General features: G+C 40.0%; 1 protein-coding gene across 3 annotated transcripts in view; it reads left to right on the top strand.

Annotated features, from left to right (window-relative positions):
* The window catches only part of sertad2b (SERTA domain containing 2b), a 71753-nt gene extending 53460 nt beyond the window's left edge, over positions 1–18293 (top strand). The window contains exons 2-3 of one of the 3 annotated variants that reach the window (XM_078793835.1): positions 891–958; positions 13714–18293. In XM_078793835.1, the coding sequence (XP_078649961.1) occupies positions 13718–14932 (1215 nt within the window). In that variant the 5' untranslated portion in view covers positions 891–958; positions 13714–13717 and the 3' untranslated portion in view covers positions 14933–18293. Of the gene's footprint in view, positions 1–799; positions 959–5513; positions 6333–13713 lie in introns of those variants that run through there. The other 2 variants (XM_058055903.2, XM_058055913.2) reach the window with 2 other exon arrangements.
* The last annotated feature ends 4598 nt before the right edge of the window (positions 18294–22891 follow it).

The following is a 22891-nucleotide window of genomic DNA, read 5'->3' on the forward strand; positions in this document are numbered from 1 at the left end:
CTAAGAGTCTTATTATATGCATTATTACTAAGTTGTGTTTAGGTTCATGTTCATGTTTCGACCAAAGTGATATCCTGATGGATAGTAAAAGGAATTCCTTGTTCCGACAGGCTGCCCTGAGACAAATATGGAGCTGAGTATTGTTTATGTAAGTGTGGAGTACAACTGAGTGTGTAGTGACTAGTAGGAAGTGCCAAACTCTCACACGCTAAGTTGCACCCAAACACTCCACTGCTTTATTAATACGCACAATATTTTGTTGCTTACTTTCTGCTAATAAAGACAAAATCATCAGCACAGAACTATCATCCCAATTATACTAATAATGATATTTAATATGTAACATGTACTAGGTTGTAGTAATAGCGAGTTTAAAAGGCACTGTGTTGAAGAGGGTGGAGCAAAGGTGATGACGTCACATGTCCGGGCAGCTGCTCCTGCTGCCTTCAAGTACTGTCAGTCAGACAAGAGAAGCACAAGCTATTGAGACAATAATAAAAGCAAAATATATCTGTAGGGTAAAATATTTAAACCAATCACGGTTAATAATTGTTTAGTAAGTACGAGTAAGATTTTTTTCTGTTAAAATGAAATATTACTACAGCGTGACCGGTTTTAATGTCTCTGTGACTGAGTTCGTTGACATGTAGAGTCAAATATTCATTGAATGTGTGTCAGCGTGATCTTTTGGCAACTGTTTCCACTCTTGTCTGAATTTGTCTCACGTTCTCCGGAGTCGAACGTCACCAATTAGTCACCGTGCAACCCCTCGTGGAAGTTTATCCGACAGTCATTGAATGCATCACAGCTCCTGTGCGCGAGGCAGTTTGTCCTCCTATCAGCGCCATTGTGTGACAGAGTCTCTACTAGCGAGGACTCCTTGTTTTTTTCCCCTTGTCGACTGGACTCTTTAAATACCCCCATGTTTCTCTTTCACACTCCGGCGGACCTGAATCTGGTAAGACACTAATTGTACCGAGGAATATTTGTGGATAATACACGCAAGGTTACCCGAGGGTACAGAAAGAATCGCCGCGTTACGTATTTGTACTAAATAAGACACACTGGAAGGCTGCTGTGTCGTACTGTCGTTAAGTGCCGAGCGGGAGGAAAAGTTTATTCCTGTGTATTGAATGTGTACGGAATGTTTTCTAACAAGATTTCTTGCAACTCTCCGTCAATCGCCTCTCAGTTCTCAATACTCTTCACAGTGCAAGACAGTCGCCGACACTTTCACCAGTCGAGTAAAGTCTGTTTGAACTTTTCCACTAGCGAATACTGTTGCTGTTTTGGACATTTCATGCACGAATGTTGCATTGCGGTGTCGTTGACAAGTTGAGCCGTGGTGTTCCTGGAGTATTTGAACTAATCGTTTCAGTCAATACAGGGGAGGGGGGACACTGTTGTGTAACATGCACCACAACATTGCAACTTGCTAGAATGACCGGAGGACCTCTTTCGAGACTGCATGGAGGTCACGTCAAAGGTGTCAGTCAAGTTTGGTCCCACCTTAGACCCCCGAGCATCATCCAGGGGGAGAGTTGTGTTCACAGACAGATGGGATGCAAAGTCACACAATTGGAGGGTCTGCAAGGGACCCTTGGCCGGGGTTGAGCATGGTTTTCCTATTATGTGATATTATGTGATGCCAAATTGGTACTACTACAAGAAATGCTCATAAATATCACAAATATCAAAACCAGCAGCAATACAGAGTTTTTTTTGCAGTACCCGGTGTTAGTGAATGCACCTTGCTGTGTGGGGATGTCACAAGATCTCCCAAGATGAAAACGTGACAAGATTTTTCATTCAGAAAATGAGTTTTTTCGGCACTAATAGTAAAATAATTAATACATTTCAGCACCTTAGCGTGCCGTATGCATGTAGTATAAACTCAATTAGTAGATTGCAATATATTGTCATATTTGTAAATATTTTTTCATTGTACATTTGTTAACGTTTATGTTAAAATCTAATTCATCATGTCATCTTGTGTGCCGAGTGACTGGTGACACCCCTCGTGGATTATAAGGAAGTGTTGTGTGTTATTGTGTTGAGCGACAGAGACGTTACTTGCACAATATCACCTTCAAGCACCTGTCGCAGGTGCCATACTTTTTCGGTGTGATGCTGTTACAATAGCGAGTGTCGGTATGCGTCCCATTGACGGCGTAACTTCAACTTTTCTAACAGTTTTAATGTACTACAATGTCACAAATGTAATGAAATCACGCCTCAAAGTGGTCGTTATGTATTGAAAGCCAATATTCACAAACATTTCCTTTTACGCAGTGGAAAAAGAGAACGCAAGCGTGTAATACAATTGACGGTTGAGGGCCCGTATCATGCATGTCTATGTCTTATGTCTTATGTCTTATGATAATGCTAGATTTATGGAAAGCATGTACCTAAATGCACTTCATATTCAGTTGTTGCATTCTTACAAGTAACTCCGCAATAATGAGTTTATGTGCAATCTTTTATGTAGAATTGTGCCTGAAAATAAAGTAAAAAAAAATCATTGTGTGTATATTTGTAATGCAGATACACTGCAGTGATAAGGAAGGTGCACTGAAGTAGTAATATAGTGATTATACTGCAAGTGCAATAGTAAGAGGGCATGCATACTGTAATAATAAGGCAGGTACAGTGAAGTATTAAGGCAAGTCTATTATACTGCACAAATGAAGCGGTTGTACTACAGTACTAAGGCAGGTGCAATAATAATAATAATGGTGCACTGCACTAGTAGAGCATTGTGCTGCTACAACAGGTATACTGCAGTACTAAAAACGCTAGACCGTGGTAATAAGTCAGGTATAATGTAGTAGCGGGTACTACACTCGCCAGACAGATTGATGCTGTAGATTTCAGTAGTTCCTGGGGCTTTGCTGCTGGAAGTGTCAAGCTGTGTTTTCTCCCACAAGAGGCTGGCTTGGGAAGAGGAGAGTGCTGCACAGCATGCAGACATGTCTGATGACCTACATCTGCTCTCATCTCTCTTTTTGATTCATACACATAACCCGTGTTTAGGAAAGAAACACATTTAAGAGTTTGGCTGCAATGGTTGTGTGCAATGAGTGTCCGTTGAGCAAACACTCTTATTTTGTTTTGCTGGATTCGGACATTGAACTAATCAGTTGTCAGTTTTTCAAGTACACCTCCACAACCTTCCGTATTCAAAAAAATCAACTATACAGGTGCGCCTCATTTCACAGGGTTCCGTGCTACATGAATTCCTGTAAATTCATGAAAAACTTAATTTTGCTCTGTAAGAATAACATAATTTATTAACTTTTTACACTTCCTTATGTCTCCCAAGCAGCAGTGTGCCAAAGAAAAGGAACACCATCACCATGGAAGTGAAATATTTTTGGCTTCTTACTTTGTCCTTTTTTCCCACTCCATTTGAAACACTTGGAAGTTTAGAGAAAATAACTCGTTAGCATTAGAGTTGCACAATGTGGTATAAACAAAGAATAATAGGTGTGTGAAGGCGACTGTAGGGGTGTCATTTCATGTCTACAGGGATCTATTAATGGTGAAAAAAACAGTGCGAAGGAAGCCATAAACGCAATAACGCAAAAAATGTTATGTTTATTTACTTTCAGTACTACTTTGCATAAATTCTAGGACCAATTAACAGCGATAAACGAGGGACAAATGTTAGCCAACTATATTAGATACATGGACACAATCTAGGAACAGGACTCACTTGTAACCCGAGGACCACCTGTATTGAAAAACCATACACAGGACAAAAAATGTCCACTAATATTCATAGACTGAAATAGTCATGTACCAATGAAAGATAGATCCATGTAAACGGGATACTGTATGTTGTTTTGCAACCAGGCTTGTCATTACGCAAGAGACTGTGTTGTAGTGAATTCACTACTTTGTGTCTTTCTAGTCTGCCACCAGCTGACCTCTGTCATGTGAGTGTTATCATGAAGTGTGTGACACACACACACACACACACACACACATGCACATGTTTGTAGAGCTATTACAGGCCCAATAGCAGGTGAAGCCTGGATCACGCTCATTTTCTTTCTAAAGAACTGCCACTTCGTTGGAGAATTTTGTCCAGTATGTCACTTGGCTCAATGTTCTAATGGGATGTCAGCCTCTGCACATGTTGCACACAAAATCCTGAACAAACTGGAACTCTTGTGCTTGTGGTTAAGGAAGACGTTGCCGTCGATGCAATTCCAATTGCTTATTAACAAGCGGTAAAACACAACATGGTGTAAACACACTCATACAGCCCGAGTCGTTAGGACGCTCTGCTAAACTAAGATCACCCAGCCAGCGACGACATCAGACAAACGTTGATGAAATTGGTAATGGTAATGGTTTTATTTCATTTGAACATGCATCAGATTACAATTGAATGCATCCCATAATCAGTTCACAGTTCCACATGTCCAAAAGGAGTAGGAAGAAGCAAAGCTTATTAAATCCTACCCCTCCATCTGGTACTTTTACAATCAGTAACTGTTACATTTGTTCACTTCCTGCTTTCCTAATATAGTTTAAGTAAAAAAAAAAAAAATTAATTTAATTTTTGTCACGTACCAAAGTAGGAGGTGATATGAGCATCCAATGCCATAATGTGTACCATAGTAAGTATCAATATAGTGATATATATAGCACATCATGACTGGTTCAAGACTCTTCATCCTTGTATTTAGCAAACATCAACTGCTTGTATTGTTTCTTGAATTGGCTCATCGTTGTGCATTGTTTGATTTCCTTACTCAATCCGTTCCATAGTTTGATTCCACATACTGAAATGCTATGGCTAGCATAACGTAGTCCTAGCATAGAAGTGTTTCAAATGTACTTCTTCCCTGAGTTCATATTTCTCTTCTCTTGTAGAGAAGTATTGGATGACATTTTTAGCTAATTGGTTATTAATTGGTTATTAAATTGAAGCTTGTTTTGATTAATCGAGTAATCGGTTAAGTCCTAGACTGGTGCTTTGTGACGGTAGATTCTGTTTTCATTGTCCAAAAATCATAGGGTCGTAAATATGGTTCTGCAATGTATGCATTTTATGTTGAAACACATTGGGTTGTGTGTGTGTCTTTTCTGGCGACTGTTCACACTTACACAATACACTTCCTCTGGTTTTGTATGGAATGTGTTTACTACAACCACATTGTGCATCTTGCCTGTACACACACACACACACACACACACACATGCTCATGCTCACACAGCGCTGTCACACACGCTCATGCTCACACGGCGTCGTCTTCATGTGCGGAGCTGCACGTGCCACTGAAAAGCAGGGCAGTTGGAGCTCAGTCATGACCGAGTGTGCTGGTGTAATATGTTACACTACACACACACACACACACACACACACACGGTGCTGCGAGCTACAGTCATCTACCTGCAGTAGTGTAATGTGTGTGTGTGTGTGTTTGTCTTTACTTGGTGCATCCACAGAACCTGAAATAGCCCGGTGTGGATGTGGGGGGAGGGGGAGGGGAGGGGAGGGGTGGCTGTGCAGCACAGGCATGGAAAGCAGGGTATCCGGTTACAGGATCATAATATCACTGCAGAGTTCATCCGCTGCACTACTGCACAACACACGCGTGTACGCACTCTATTTGTGCACCTGACATCAACACCTTGTGTTTAAAACACAAACTTTCATTATTGGATTATATGCATTATTGTATATTATACATTATTAGAGCCCTCTGGACATGAAATAACACCCCTATAGTCACCTTTACACTTATTTATGAATTAATTTTGTAAAAAGTGAAGCGCGAGCGCTTGGGTTAGGTGTTTACAGTGGTACTTTGAAGTTGTAAAAGCCCCAAAAGCTGTTGTTTTGTGATCAAAAGTGTTTGTGTTATTCTTTTATGTTTTATGTTTACGTTCCATACATGAGTTACATCATCAGTCATTCATGAAAGTTAAAAGAGCATAAAGAGTGTTTGTATTAGACTGGTCAAACGTTATCTGGAAAAACTGTGAGTATTAATAGTGTAATTAGAGATGTTGATTTAACGTTGGTAACGATGTTGGATTAATTGGAGATTGGAGGATGAGCCCAATGTTCTTTGTGTCTTCTGAGGACCAAAGTACGGAGCGTTGAGGAAGCTACTGTGTCAAAGCAACAATCTCTGTGGTCATGTGGGTCGATCGCTCAAACGTCACCTTTTAGAAGTCATATGACATCAGTCAGCTGACATTAAACTCCCAACCTGATTCGCTGTTGCTCCTTTGCAGCAAAGATGAAGTGTCTCTATTCTCCATTATTGTCATTATGGATAAAGTAACTCAGCAGTAAGATGCCTATATCTATGGTATGTATAGCAAAAGTTATTTGTTCATTTCTAGCGAGCCAAACGATTGCTGAAACACAAATTTTAAGATAAGTACAATGAAAAAATATGACTGGACGAACAAAGTTTTTAGTTTAACAGCGTCACAAAACAATGCAGGTGCTTTATGAAATGTTTATTGTTCCACAAATTGACGATAAGTAGTATTATTGTCAACAAAAAATTATTATTATGATGATATATATCAATTGATAATACTATATCATAATAATGGAATATTTCCTTTAATATGTCAGGCGGTTGGTACTGTCGATCAAACGTTTTGCAGCATTTCTTGAAATGCTGGCTTTTTAAAAACAATAAAAAGAAGCATTTCTTTTAGTTTTGTTGGTGTTGACTTTCTCAGTGAATGGGAAAACTTTTTGTTTAAGGTGGGCAATTCGTGTTCCTTTTTACGTCGCCTCTTTCGAAAAAAATTAGGCATTCTGTCTCTTTCATGTTGATGGGTTTGCCTTGCTCATTATTATTATTCCCTCACTAATTCCCTCCTAATTTCCACCATCTAATTTTCTAATTTGACCTTGCATTGCTCCACATGAGGCTCCCTCGCTGCTGCGACCGCCTCCTCCCATGGAGACAAAGTGACTGCATGACTAACAAGAGGTCTCACTCCGTTCTGCTATGAAGCGTAGCACCAATGCACAGCATGAACAGTCTTCCTTCCTGTTTGGAGGTGAAAGACAAGGAAAACAAACATGCATGAGCATGGCAATACAGTATATGGAGGACAGCACAATTATTGATTAATTCTTTTATTTACTATCGCAAGACAGTTCTTTTCAGAATGACAACCTTCGTCACGCTTTAATATTGTGAGATGTTGTGACAAAAGAGCGTACGGATCGATATATTTCATTTAGAGATGCACAATATTAGCTTTCTGTATTTATGTGTTTTGTACTTATGATACCGATATCAACCGATATCAACTTTTCTCAAAGTAGGCCTGGGTGATCTTGGATTTTTTTCGCCAAAAATTCGATTTACGTTGTTTTCTGATTATTTTTCTACTTTTTTTTTTTTTTTTTTTTTTAAAGAAAACAAAGTGGTCCTTGCAGAGATAATTCTCTCCTGGAATGAAAGTGTCGGGCTTTTAAAAATAAATAAATAATACAAATAAATAGTAAAAATAAATAAATAAAATAAAAATAAATAAATAAATACCCTAGTTTGGAATGAGACAGACTTGCGTACATTCACATTTGCCGCAACTTTCAGGGATACATTTGGTTGCAGCAGTCTTGTTCTCCTCATAAAGTGGAACGATTTCCCCCACTCTGCTGGATGCTCCTGTTTTAGATGCTGGAATAAATTGGTAGTGCTGCTGTCTTTTGTCGCAATGGGCTTTAGACAAACTTTATAGGGTGCAGTCACTTGTTCCACATCTGTTGCCGCAAACTCAAACCAGTTCCAAACCACTGATGATACTGTTCCCTTACTGGGAACTAACTTATCGCTGGCATTAGTGATATCCTTGTAGCAAGAGGAGAAAAAACACAAATGTTTTATTTCTAAAATAGTCCCCAACCAAAACCTTGAATGAATTAATAAAGTCAATATATCGCTCGGGATGAACATTTTTCTTTGACTGTGATACATTTTACTAATAAACACATCAAGATATATAAACAAGATAATCTCATGTTTATTGTGGCTAATTGGTTCCTAATTGGGGACTGTGATAAGTGAATTCTTTATTTATTAATGGAAAACTTTCATAGTTAGAGCATAGAAAATGTATGTATGGCCTTTTAAATATGGGTTTTAACGTAAGCGGTAGAAAATGAATGAATGAATGAATGAATGATGAGTGACGTCTAGATGTGAAATACTATGCTTTACACTCTAATTACCCAATATAGTAGAGATAATCAAAGAAAATCAACCATTGAAGACATAAATAAAACTTGTTGGAGTTGAGTTTTAGCTTGGCATGGGTTACGACCACAAGTAGTAGTAGTAGTAGTAGTAGCTGTGTGTTATTATTATTATTATGATTGTGAGATAAGTCAAACCGCTGACGACCAGAAGAGGGAGAATCTGAAATTGAGGAAGTACAGATAACAACAACGTAGAAAAAGCATAACAAGAAAACGAAACAGGAACATGACAAGATGAGACCTTGGTTTAATCAAACATAATTTGAATCATGACCTTGCATGCATATTTTTGGAATAATGGAGGAGACAACCCACAGATGCCCAAGCGGAGATTCAAACCCAGGTCTTCCCGATCAACATGCTTAACCACTTGTCCACCATGCAACCTCGCTTTGTAATATTCAAGTTACATTCCCCCCACAATACCCACTTTTAGGTCATTCAAGGCAAAGATGTTATTTAGTAATCAGCAGTAGAACATAGGTAAGTTTCAGGAAAATATCAGTCGCCGACTAAAAAAATGGAGAAAAGATATATGTCAATCATAACTTTTCACTTTGACACAAAGATTTTGCTTTTGTATCTAAACAATATCTAAATCCAAACAATTATCTATATAAATATCTCTTGAAAATCAACCATTGAAGACATAAATAAAACTTGGCATGGGTTACGACCACAAGTAGTAGTAGTAGTAGTAGCTGTGTGTTATTATTATTATTATGATTGTGAGATAAGTCAAACCGCTGACAACCAGAAGAGGGAGAATCTGAAATTGAGGAAGTACAGATAACAACAACGTAGAAAAAGCATAACAAGAAAACGAAACAGGAACATGACAAGACCTTGGTTTAATCAAACATAATTTGAATCAGTTTTATCATCATATCATCGTCCATGTTTGAGAGATTGTCCTTGTCCCTGGTGGGTGAACGTGTAAAGGAACTCAATTACTGTGATGTGTTAAGTCAGAGTGGCCTTGAGTGAAGACCATGACTGAATTTTAGTGTACCAACCTCGGATGGTAAGGTGTATCACGGTCCTGGTATTGGGAATCTTAAAGGATGGTGTGACAAAGAATGTAAAAGAAGCAGGGGAGAGGCGGGGCAGGCGGAAAAGGAAGAGGAGGACACCGAAGTGGAATGTCAGGGGTGGGGCACCTCTGGTATGTCAGTCCTGTGCAGTGTGTGCTCGAGTGTGTATTTGAGTATAAACACCCTGCCATGAGTCAGAGCGGCAGACGTGCAGCTGCTTTGGCTCTCAATCACGCCCGCAAACTGCTTTGAAATTCTGTTGCTCGCTCTTTCACTGTCGTCTGTTTGCGTGTGTCTGATTCACCGTTTTTTTCTGCACGAACCTGAACACAGCAATGTGTGCTGATAGAAAAGAAGTTGAAAGAACATTTAGTCACTATTTTTAATGACATGTCCCACCTCGATGACCTCTCAGCTGTTCTCAGTACAGCATCGGACTTACCTTTTCACCTACCAGTTAAAGAGCTTATGACATCTTAATGCCTTTGCGGATGACATGGGGCGTGCAGCAGTGATCGGTAACAATCTGACGTCCAACCCAACACTTGTATTAGAACAGGAACTATCCTGAATTAAGTTTAGTCAATCATAACGTATTCTGTCCTTGCCCTAAATACAATTTTAACATAGTTCTTGAGTGCCATCAAGAAGTGTACCCAAAATGCCAAAGAAAAACACAAAACCGCCACAAAGTAGACTTTAGTATGTTCGCAGTACTGTCTGAAGTTTGTGAGATCCACTTACTTACATGTCATCCTCTATATCCTCTATAAGATCGCAGGTATGCTGGAGCCTATCCCGGCTGTTCAGGCGAAACACTCTGGACTGGTGGCCAGCCAATCACAGGGCACATATAGACAAACAACCATTCACACTCACATTCATATCTACGGACAATTTGGAGTCGCTAATTAACCTACCATTCACCTTGCATGCATATTTTTGGAATAATGGAGGAGACAACCCACAGATGCCCAAGCGGAGATTCAAACCCAGGTCTTCCCGATCAACATGCTAACCACTTGTCCACCATGCAACCTCGCTTTGTAATATTCAAGTTACATTCCCCCACAATACTCACTTTTAGGTCATTCAAGGCAAAGATGTTATTTAGTAATCAGCAGTAGAACATAGGTAAGTTTCAGGAAAATATCAGTCGCCGACTAAAAAAAAGTCAATCATAATTTTTCACTTTGACACAAATATTTTGCTTTTGTATCTAAACAATATCTAAATCCAAACAACTATCTATATAAATATCTCTTGTTGTTTTACATAAAAATAATTATTATAATAATTAATAATTTTCACTGAACTGAACTACAAAATCAAATGCACTGCTGCCACCTTGTGGCCGTTTTTAGGGCTTAATACTGCTCCAAAAGTGTGCCTCAAAAAAACACATTGTTAAGGATCAATGTGCCTGTTACGACATCATTTAGCCTGTTCCGGGTCTGGTGCTTGTGTGTCTTAACCAACATTACAGATACCTAGTGACCAATGTAGAATACTACATGTCGTTACAACATCTTTGAATGCGTCTTCAGAATGCCTTATACCTGTATTGGACGTCATTGAGACATTTGTAGGCTTGAACATGCTTAATTTAGGACAAAGTACGTAATATGTGTCTAAATATGCATCGTTTTAACGAATCATAGGCTGTATGATTGATTAATTAAGATATGCCTAAGATTAAGATATGCCTTTATTCCTTTATTTTAATTAATTTTAATTGCCTTTATTTTAATTGTGTTTTTGAAACATGTGTGTGGGATGACTGTACATTGAAATAAGTATTTGGAATTAATTATTGTTATATTATTAAATTAAATTAAATATAAAACAATGATTTAATTTAATATAAAATAAAAATTAATAACTTAATTAAATTAAATATAAAATAATAATTAATAATTTAATTTAATATAAAGAATAATTAAATTAAATATAAAATAATAATAATACAATTTAATTTAATTAAATATAAAGTAATAATTTAATTTAATTTAATTTAATTTAATTTAATTTAATCTAATCTAATCTAATCTAATCTGTGCTCTCTGGTGTTAGCCAGCTACCTAACTACTACTGGGCTCCTTTGAATGCATAATTTACACCAAACCAAGTACTGCATGTTTGTAGTCAACCAGTTTGTTTGACTGTAGCAACTGCCTGCACAGTTAAATGAAGATTTTAGCATTTTACCGCTCACCTGGTTTGTAGGAGAGTTGCCGGGTGAAATGTTGCTCATTATTCTCCCACATTTGTACTCCTCCTTCTCCTCCTCCTCCTGCACCGCCCTCTCTCTTCCTTCGTACCCCTCAGCAACCACCACCTCCTCCTCCTCCTCCCTTCCTCCAACCCATCCACCATCTTGTTCTTTGTCATCTCTTTGGGTGAATTCCCAGCTGACTCTGTTTGTCATGGCAACCAACCAGTCATGGTGACTGGGCCTGCAGCTCACACTTCCTGTGTGTGTATAGCGGCTGGCTCTATGAGCCTGTCAGCCTGGATTTGACTCAAACGTACCGCAGCGATGCCTGGTTTTAGTCTTTCGCTCTTCTTTGCGATGCAAGCGGGCATATTTTTGATTCTTTGAAACAGACGAGTTATTTACGCTCGTGAATATGCCGTGGCTCCGGCGTTGTGCGTTGGTATGTCTCGCAGACCGGGCTGCTGTTTGGCAAAGCAGGAGGCTGGAAGGGGGTTTGACGTTAAATGTGGCCTATGATCTTGTGCTACAGCGGGGAACACTGCCGTTACATAATGTGTGTGTGTGTGTGTGTGTGTGTGTGTTGGGCCCGCTCTGTAACACACACGCTTCTTTTACATTTTCTATTCGGTTTCACTTTACACTAAACACTTTATTAAATCTTAAATGACAACAAACCTCCTGGTAAAGTATTCTACATTTACAGGCGTTACACCCAACCCATGGTTCAATGTAACATGGAGGAGCGTCACTCATTTGAATTGCTCAGCATTGGATCTGCGGATGTTGCAAACCCAATGTCCCGCAGTCCTGTGGGCGACACCGATTCTTTAAGTCCAACGTTGTAGAGGCATCCCTCATTTATTTCGGTTAATTGGCTCCGGACCTGACCACGATTAGTGAATCTCTCCAATATTAATATTCTCCTATTATTATTCACTATTATTATTATTAACACTCCTATTATTCATTGTTTGCACCACATTGCTGAAGCGTAGGTTACGCAGTCTACAGCGTCACTGCAGGGACACAAGAGACACACCATGCCTTTAACATTTACACTGTTACATTTGCACTAAAATTTGCAATAAAATGAACATATATTCCGGTGTCGGCAATACACATCTGCTCCTGTGCAATATTATGTGTATATCTTGGATATCTTGTTAAACTGCGTTTTTTTTACTTTTTGTATACTTTTTAAAATGTAACTATTGCACTGAAAGGTGGGCGGCACGGTGGTCTAGTGGTTAGCGCGCAGACCTCGCAGCTAAGAGGACAAGGGTTTGATTCCACCCTCGGCCATCTCTGTGTAGAGTTTACATGTTCTCCCCGTGCATGTATTGGTTTTCTCCGGGTACTGCAGTTTCCTCCCACATTCCAAAAACATGCTAGGTTAATTGTACCCCGCCTCTCGCCCAAAGACAGCTGGGATAGGCTCCAGCACCCCCGCGACCCTTGTGAGGAAAAGCGGTAGAAAATGAATGAATGAATTGCACTGAAAGGAGAAGCTCTCCAATCTCGTTGTACATCTTGTATAATGACAATAAAGGCCATTTAATTCCATTTAGCAAACTAGCGACCTAACTAATTAGGCTCCACATTATGTACTGCCTTTTTAACTCCCCAGAATGGGGCAGAAAGACAAAGAACAAAGAAGTCAAAAATGTACCACTTCCACATGGAAAGGGAGGAGAATTTCTTTTCAAGCTATCGTTGGACATGTCATGTCTCAATAATGGAACATTGCTGACACCTAGTGGCCAGAACACTTAAATATATTTTTGTATTTCAATGTTGTTGTTTTATTCATTTTTGAAAACCGGCGATAGAGCAAGTGAGCGATAATCGAATGTTGATATTGTGAGGCACGACTCCATCTAAGAGTGGTAACGATCAATAAGCCTCGGCGTTATTCAGTGGTTGTGATGTGTTTTTGTTTTGGACAAGTTTAACAAGTTACATTATACTTGTTTGTTCTCACAGGATGATGCAATGGAACGTAAGGTAGGAAGGAGACAAGTTTTTTGTCTGTCGTGTAGGCGGGAATTGTGCCAACTAAAAAAACAACAACAAACTTGGTATTGGTATTTTTCTGCTTGTCGGAACACTAACTAGTCGCCATATGCATTCATGATGGAAATAGTTATTCTGCTCTTTCTTATTTCTGGATTTCACATAATGAAAGAAAGTCTTTCTTCTCTGCTTTCCAGATTTATGTTCAGTAAAGGTGCCAAGCGAAAACTGGACGAGGATGAAGAGGTGCTGGAAGGCAAAAAGCTGGAGGCATCGGTGGCGGGAGGAGGACTAGGCCTCGGTCACGAGGGCTTGTCCAAGGTGTCGTACACGCTCCAGAGGCAGACCATCTTCAACATCTCCTTAATGAAGCTGTACAGCCAGCGGCCATTGAGCGAGCCGAGCCTGGAGCGCCGTGTCCTCATCAACAACATGCTGCGACGCATCCAGGATGAACTGAAACAGGAAGGCTCCCTGCGGCCGTTGCTGCTGCCGCCGTCGCCGCCGCCCGACGACGCGATGGACGAGGGCTTCCGTGACGCCCCGCCCTCATTTGGAGTTTTATCAGCCGCAGCGACGGCGCAGGTGTCCCCGCCTTCTGCTCTGTTGATGCCAGTGATCCTTCCTCCGCCTTCACCTCACCCGTTGGTGCCTCCCACTTGCGAGGCCTCCCAGGCCTGCCCGGCCCCCTTGGACGCCTGCCTCACTCCGGCTTCGCTACTGGAGGAGGATGGTCCGGATTCATCCTTTTGCTCTTCGTCTCCGCCCACTCCTCCTCTGTCGCCTCCCCCTGCACAAAGTCAGGCGTCCACCGCCGTCTCTTTGCCCGCCTCGTCCAATGAGTCTTTGTCCGCCATAGTCAGCGACGTGGACTTACGTCCCCCGACAGCCATAACTAAAAGAGCGGCAGCCGATTCCATGACAGGAACTACCTCCCTCGCTCCCACAACGCTCACACATCCCTCCCACGAAGCAGCCTCGTCCCCCACGCCCGCCGCTAAAGACTGCAGAACCGAAACAGCTTGTGTCTTGCTAGCGGAAGGCCGCAGTGCCGCGCTTCGACCCATGGACACGCTGCCCACGGCGCCCCCTGCCGGCCCGGTCGACATTTCCCCCTTTCATTCCTCCCCTTCCACGCCATCCGGGTTCCTCTCAGACTTGGCGCTGGATGACGTCCTGTTCGCCGACATTGACACGTCCATGTACGATTTTGATCCCTGCGTCACAGCGGGGGCGGTCGGCGTCACGTCCGGCAGCGGCTTAACCAAACTCTCACCGGTGGTGATGACGGATGACCTCCTCAAATCGCTGGCGTCCCCGTGCAGCGGCCCCGCCCCCCAGGTTTCAGCCAATCAGCCTTTCAAAATCGATCTGACGGAGCTGGATCACATCATGGAGGTGCTGGTGGGTTCATGACAAGCAAAAACTGTTCCTGAAAAGAGACTGAAGTGAATCATTTAGATGGATCTGGGATCTTTGTTGTTGTTGTTTTTCTTTTTTTAAAGGTTGCTATTGTAAATGTTAGTTGTCATGTTAATTATGACAACTGGTAATACTACTACAACACGACACTGTGCATGGACTCACTCACTTTTCCAAACACAGAAATGAAATGAGTGGGAAACAAAGATATCTAGATAGAAAAATAGAGGAGTTTACATTTCTATACTTGTGAGGACCTGCGCCCAATTCATTCCCTAATATGAACCTTATCCACTTTTAAGGTTTAACAGCGACTTAAGCCATAACCCTCAGTGTGGGACTGGGGGCTTTTTTTATCATTCAGTCCATGGCGGGTCCTCCAAAGTATAGAAATACTTTGGATTGATACAAACACACACTAAACGTGTCTTTCAGCAGATTTCAGTGCCTTTCATAAGAAAAAATGACCACTTATTCGATTCCTGCTTGTCTTGTATTTTTCTCTTCCTAATGTCGTTTTAATTTATTCATTTGTATTTTATGTTTTATGCGGGGAAATTCCTCATGATCTGATCAAATGATAATTTAATTGTCTTTTATTACACATGCTGTTTTATGTTTTCTGAATGGGTCTAAGGATTTCTACAAGGGTCTTTCTGCCAGTGCGCTCGCTACGTCTTACCTTGTAAAAAAAAAAAAAGAATGTACAGTGGACCCCCGCATCATTTATTGGTAGAAAAATATTTTTTTTTATTTTATATGTCGGGACTCAAATTTATACCCGTATTTATACATCACAAACCAACGGGAGCTTGTCAACCCCAAATACCTACCTCACTCACGGTGCAACCAAAACTAACAGTACGCGGAACACACTAACGTACTGTAAATGTGCCACACGGACTATGCGGGTATTGAGACAGACGCCTACACACTAATACACATGCAAAACTATATGACTGGTTTATAACCTGCAAGGCATGCCGGGAGGCCAACCCAGCATGCCTTGAGGGAGGTGATTGGTTTGATGAACTCCTGTGGGTTTGTGTCCAAGTGAAATTTTGATGAACTTGTCAAATAGCGGGGATCTACTGTACTGACGATCTCAGTTCCGGTCCGGGCTTTGGCTTTACCGACTTGCAAGTGGATGCCATTTTTTTTACGGGCTCAGATATCATGCCCGGCTTTTGGGCAGACCGGCTACATTGTTGTGTTTACATTGGAAATGATTGCAGCATTTGGTGTCCCAGTCAGGTGGAAAAGAGCTGAAAAGTCCACTTGACACAGACTGTAAACAAATCAGCCATCGCAGACTGCAGGCATTGTGTCGGTGCGGGTCTAATTGCGGCTTACTCGGCGATATCCCGAAAATGGTGTGAAGTCTAACAAATGTGTGTTTAGCAACTTGAGTGACAGCACAGCATTTAGTATTATCAACTCAATTTGCACAAACCGAAGCTCATATTCACTCAAACTCAGGGTTTTGCTCCCTCCGCTACATGGTGCAGCACAGGTTTGAGTTTCAACCCAAATTCCTTGGATGTTGAATACAAGTACACATGATTACTGGAACTCTGGAAGTGATCCATTTGAGGTTGCAAACCCAAAACTGATAACCCTGACGGAAACAGTTTGCCTCTACTTTACTCAGATGTAATCTATAGTGTCACAGATTAAGCCATCATTAGCACGGATTTGATCCTGGTACCGTATTTCCTTAAAAAGTGGCCTCAAGAACACCATTGCTGACCCAAACAGCAGCACCTACAGAGGCCAGTTGATGAACCATTTCTTGGCACGGTCGTCCTTTGCTTATTTCAATCCATTGGTTCCAGACCCATAAGTTCATTCAATATTAATAATTTGACTATTTTCATAACTGGTTTACAATCTTCTAAATACAGTTTTTAACATTATTAGAGCCCGGACGACATGAAATAACACCCCTATAGTCAACTTTATGTTTATATTACCTAATGTAGTAAACATCCATCCATTTGTTTTCTATACCGCTTATCCTCACTAGGGTCGGGGGCATGCTGGAGCCTATCCCAGCTGTATTCTTTTGGGTCAGAGGCGGGGTACACACCCTGGACTGGTGGCCAGCCAATCACAGGGCACATATAGACAAACAACCATTCACACTCAGAATTTGGAGTCGCTAATTAAACTAGTACTAGTACGAGTACTAGTACTTCCGGCATTACAATACATTTAATGTATTTTAATGTCATGTAATGGCAGCTTTACATTGGTATTACCCAATATGGTAGACAAAATGAGCAATTCAAGACGTAAATAAAACTCCTGTCTCAGTAATACAGTACTACACTCACAATTAGAATGGTTCTCCTGCCTTGTATTTATACTTTAGTCCATTTAATTAGTTTGTTTAGCTGTTTTTATGCTTAATTTAGGCCAAATCTAGGTAAAAATTGCTTAAATATTTTTTTGTACTACTACTACTTCCACCAACTAACCTACCCATTAGTGGGTAAACAATCAAACACTTCATTTACTTAACTTAACTTTTCTGACCCAATGTAGGCTTATTTTAATGGAGAAGGACAAAATATGAATATGTCAACCTAAAAAACTTTATTGTGGACTGTTCACGTCTTTGTACCGGAAATATCCCTGCCGCCACACAGTATGGAAATACGGTAGTCACAAGGTGTTGTGTTCAGGATCATCCGTTTATACTGGGAATGGATCAATCCCAGCATCCGTTTGTGGTTCTGGTTGTGAAGGAAGTATCCGACTCTCCATGCCTCGCTTGTTGCCAACTCGCTGCTGTGCTTTGTGTTCTTTTGGTTTCAGTTCCGATGGTTACAAGCGATGACGTATACATAAGACATAGTAATCGTTTGCTTTGAGTATTGTTATAAAAACACTTTTATTCTGGTTATTATGATTGCGGATTGTGGCGGATGACTTTTTAACCAATGTTTATTTAAATCAGGCGACATACAGTATGAAAAGACGTCCTGCTATTGGGTTGAAGTGGCTGCCGGGGGAACGCTAGCCAAAAGAAAAACCGGTTCCAGTGACTCTCCCAGTCTGTCAGTATGTAAGCACCACTGCTTTCACTACCTTTGAAATGTTTTTTCTTCTGTCAATGAAGTTATTTATTCATATGGCTTTTTTTTCCCGCTCTGTGTAAATATATTTATTTTTGATGTGAACATTTGGATTGTAAATATGTGTACAGAATGTGTAGCCGGAATGTACTCTGCTCCAGATGGGAATGTATCCGAGTGTGGGATTCGTGTGGAGTCGTTTTGACATACAAGGGGTCCTGATTGGTTCCTTTTTTTATTCGCGACCTTTTGTACGTCTTTTTGTTCATCACTTTCCAACTCTTCATGCAGCAATACGCAAAAAGCAACCGTCAGCTATATCGATATTCCAAAGCCTGTCATTGATGCCTCAATGCCAAAACTTGTGTACATAGTATGAATGACAAACGAGGATCGGTTTTTCGTACCGGATCTGTTTTAGCGCTGTCCGAGCATGTGGCAGGGTTCTACTCCTTGGGATAGACTGACCGCAGTCAAGGCCGGGTTCCTCCAAAGGCTGGATTTTTCACAGACCTTAGAGTTGTGCCTTGTTCTATGCAACAGAACGCAAAGTCTCTTTCTCTCCCTCTCTCTCTCTCGCCCTCTGTAAGGGAGACAATATATATATAATGAGATAAACTGACTGCTGACTATGAATTTGAAAGTCTTACTTTTGTAGTTTTATATATATACATATATATATAAATATATATCAACGAATTATATATACACAATAAATGGTTAAAAATAAAATGACTTGTTCTTTTATGGTATTTATATTTTACATAGACTCTTTCTTATTTGCTATATTGTAGTACTGTATTCTAATTCGGGATCTACCGATATTAGCCTAATGTTGCCGTGCTACACACAGTAACAAGCTAGCTAGCTGAGTTAGCATGTCCGCCGTGTGGAATTATGTCCAAGGTCCGCCTTAGACATGTAAATAAGTGTAACCGAGTGTTTATTAAATGTCCGTCGACGCTGTGAAAACTCAACACGACCAATTTACGGCAGCCATGAAGCTATGAAGACACTTTTTTATCATCACGGAAGTAGCATACTACGAGCATCGTCTGGCACCACACAAGACAAAACAGCGCATTTCCGGCCTTCACAATAAAATCATTAAGGAAGACTGCATCTAACAAAATAAAGGCTCACAGTAAAAGAAGCACCATGTGTTAATTTATGACACCAGTTGTCACCTGACATTACTTTGAGGGTAATGATGTTGTTCGTGAGATCAGATGTCAGGAAAAAGCCAATACCCTAACTCACATGACGCTAGCCAAATGGCAACTTCACTCATGGTGCAACTAAAAATAGCACAAGTGGAAACACACAATGGAACCACACCACGTGGACTATGCGGGTATTGAAATAGACAATGACACCAATACTAGGACTTTGATTCCAATCTTTTTTTTATTTTCTTCATAAACATTGTGGTCATTCATAGGTATAAATATGAGTGTGAATGGTTGTTTGTCTGTATGTGCCTTGTGATTGGCTGGTGATGGGTGTACCCCGCCTCTCGCCGGCGCGAAGACAGCTGGGATAGGCTCCAGCATACCCGCCACCCTTGTGAGGATAAGCGGTAGAAAATGAAAGAATGAGTAAACATGGCTGAACTTGCACATTTCTGGTCAAATATAAGGCAGAATCTCTTAGTGTGCAAGCCTGAGTGCACTCAGTGAGTACACTAATTGGATTATGGCACCTAACAGTGTGTGTTCCACACGTTACAGTCACACTGATTATTATCTGTTACCTGTCTCCAAAACAATTTTCTCCAATAATGGCATTTCCACATCAACAATTTCTGATGAATATTTAAATAAATATTATATATAAGTTATATTTCTACATTTCTGCTTGGCACCCTGACTTCTTAAAGTGCACTGTAAGTGTGTCGGTAAAAGAATACAAGGTGAAAATGGCAATACACTCATTGTTTATCACAATCTTTAACATGATTGGAGCTCTCTAAACATGAAATAACACCCCTATAGTCACATATGTACACTCATATTGCCCAATATAGTAAATATTATCAGAGAATAAGCCATTTAAAACATAAATAGGACTGATAGTGACCCCTGAGTGAGAATATTTTTTATAATTGAAAATGTTTCATTTAAGCCAACAGTTGGTGTCCGTTCAGAAGCTCAGCTGCAAGTCTTCCTCGATGTTTGCTTGTTCTCCTGCTTGAGCGTGGCACGGCACCAAAATTTGCCACTTGTTAAACATCCGTGACTTGTGAACCGCAGGCTGGTGGTTATTTCCAGCATTTAGGCCACACAGCTGTGAGGGGAAGGGGGACAGTCCGTTTCTATTGGCAGAGGGAGGGATGGTTTAGCTCAACTTAGCAACACTCCCCGCTAAGGTCAGCAAGGACAACACAGAAGACAGTCAGGAAAGGGAGGCCCAGACACAGAAGGTGTCTTCTTTCTGGAGATCGGCTTTGTCGACTCAACATTGGACATATTATGCAATAGAATACATTCATAAAATATAAACAACTGTAGTATTACATGTATGCAGCACATACTACAAATACAAGTAATGCTACTACTGACAAATAAAAAACAATATTTCTTTGTCTCCTTTAATTCAAAATAAATGGCGCTGTGGAACAAAGTTCTGTCTTTGGAGGCAACAAAAAGGGTACATTAAAACCAATAATAGCTGTATTCTGCTGCCATCTTGTGGCGGACTTGTAAAGGTGCAAGTACGCCTCAAGGCTGTTGTCAGTACTATCATGAGGTATTGTTTACTGGCTTACTCAACTAAGTATAGTACATGATGTCTTTCAGCATCTTTGTTTGGATGTACATTACAATATGTGTATGTGTCATAACTGGTTATAGCGCCCCCTAGATGGCTGAGCGCTGGCCGTGGTGCTGAACTGTTTGTGGATTTGAATTGCATGTAAAACTCTTTATGTATAAATAATTATTGTTATAAATGTTATACATTTTTTATAGACAATGGGTGCTCGCTTCGAATTTTGCAGCTTCACTCGAATACTGTTTTTCCAAAAATATATTAATCAATAAATCATGCTGTTTTGTGCTTGAATACTGTCTATTATTAGTCAAAAATATGCATATTGAAGCAATTTTGAAGCATTTTTTGGCCTACTGTAAGCATTTTCAAGCATAAAAATTGCTAAATGAAGTAAAAAAAAACAAACAAGCTATAAGGCATTCAGAAGACACGTTCAAACATGTAGTGATAATTGTAGTATTCTACACTGGTCACTAGGTGTCAGTAATGTTACTGTAATGTTGTGTGAGACACACAAGCACCAAACTTGATCGCCAGAACCACAGTATATTTTTTGCAGGTTTGCAAAAGATAATAAGACAATAATCCCACGTTAAGATAAAACTAATCTCAACCCATGACATCACTTCCTGTCCGGACCACCGCAACACATTCACAGCAACACACACAAACATGAGTATTATTTAATTTATATCTTTTCATGCCTACTATATTGGGTGATATGAATGTAAATGCGACTGTAGGGGTGTTATTTCATGTCTAGAGGACTCTAAACAGGTTTTCTATGTTTTAACTATGAAATATTGCATTTATAAATAAAGAATCCTACCAATTAGGTGTTCTACTGGTAGTACCTTATTGACAAAACACGGTACTAATGTTGCAATATTGCAGGGAATTATGCAGTACTATGATGTACTGTGAATATCTTGCCAGTAGTAGCGCCTTTTGGGCCCATTTGATGAGAAGATGACACTTTCAGAGTAAAGCAATATTCTCCACTCTTGCATCATGTGCGTGGTATCAGACAGGCTTTTCTGCGCATGCCCACTGTTGCTGTCGCTGTCCATTGGCTCCCCCCTCCTAGTAAGGGTCGGGGATACTGCAAATGTTGGTACTGATTCGATACCAAGTAGATACTGAGATTGTCATTTTGTCTTCAATTTGTGTAGAATTATTACAACACCGGAAACAAGCAAATATAATGATTTTTTTTGTTAAAAAATGATGTTTTTTTCCACAGAAAACACATCTTACTCAACATAAATTAGTAATAATTTACAAATATTATACCATAACATACCAGATTGATTTATACAGCCTTGTAACCACAACCTAATATAAGTAAAATGTCAGAAGAACATAAAAAAACACATATAGCATGTGGGAAATATGAATAATATTAAATATGATTAACAGCTGATAATACGGGTAAAAGCCTACACTGTAACGAATCTTTGGGATTTCCACACTATGGTACTGTATTATTGACAGTGCATTACTGTAATAAAGTATTGTGATTCTATTCTGGAGTATTGTAGTATTGACACTAATTTACTGTAAATGTTTTCACATTAGAGTACTGTAAATTACACACACTTTCACAGTAAAACCAGTCCATAAATAATAAGTAATTTGCTGTGAATGGAATTACAATATTTTACTGCACTTACACAACAATAGTTACTGTAATACAAGCAGTCCATTACTGTGATTATGCAATGTGTTACTGTGAATGATATTCACATTATATGATTGTAAATATGATTGTAAATATGACCACAATGGCGCCTTCAACAGTGTATCATTATTACGTGTTTATGATTTCATAATTCACTGATTGTTTTTGGGTCAAGCAATGAGATTTTCCTTCTAGTTTGGCTGTCCGTGAATGCATCACATGATCTTCGGCATGAAGACAATAATACAGTTATAAAAAAATTAATATTAATGGAAGCCAATGTAAGTGAATGTAACCTATTTACCGTAAATGGAAATGATATCGCGATATATCATCGAATACGAGACTATCGGCAATGATGCAATCTCGGTATCGACAGCGTCGACATTTGTGTCGTCATCGATCCGCCCACCCATAAGT

This window comes from Doryrhamphus excisus, linkage group LG10 (genome assembly GCF_037039965.1).
Source record: "Doryrhamphus excisus strain RoL-2023G ecotype Guam linkage group LG10, RoL_Dexc_Guam_v1.1, whole genome shotgun sequence".
NCBI lineage: Eukaryota > Metazoa > Chordata > Actinopteri > Syngnathiformes > Syngnathidae > Doryrhamphus > Doryrhamphus excisus.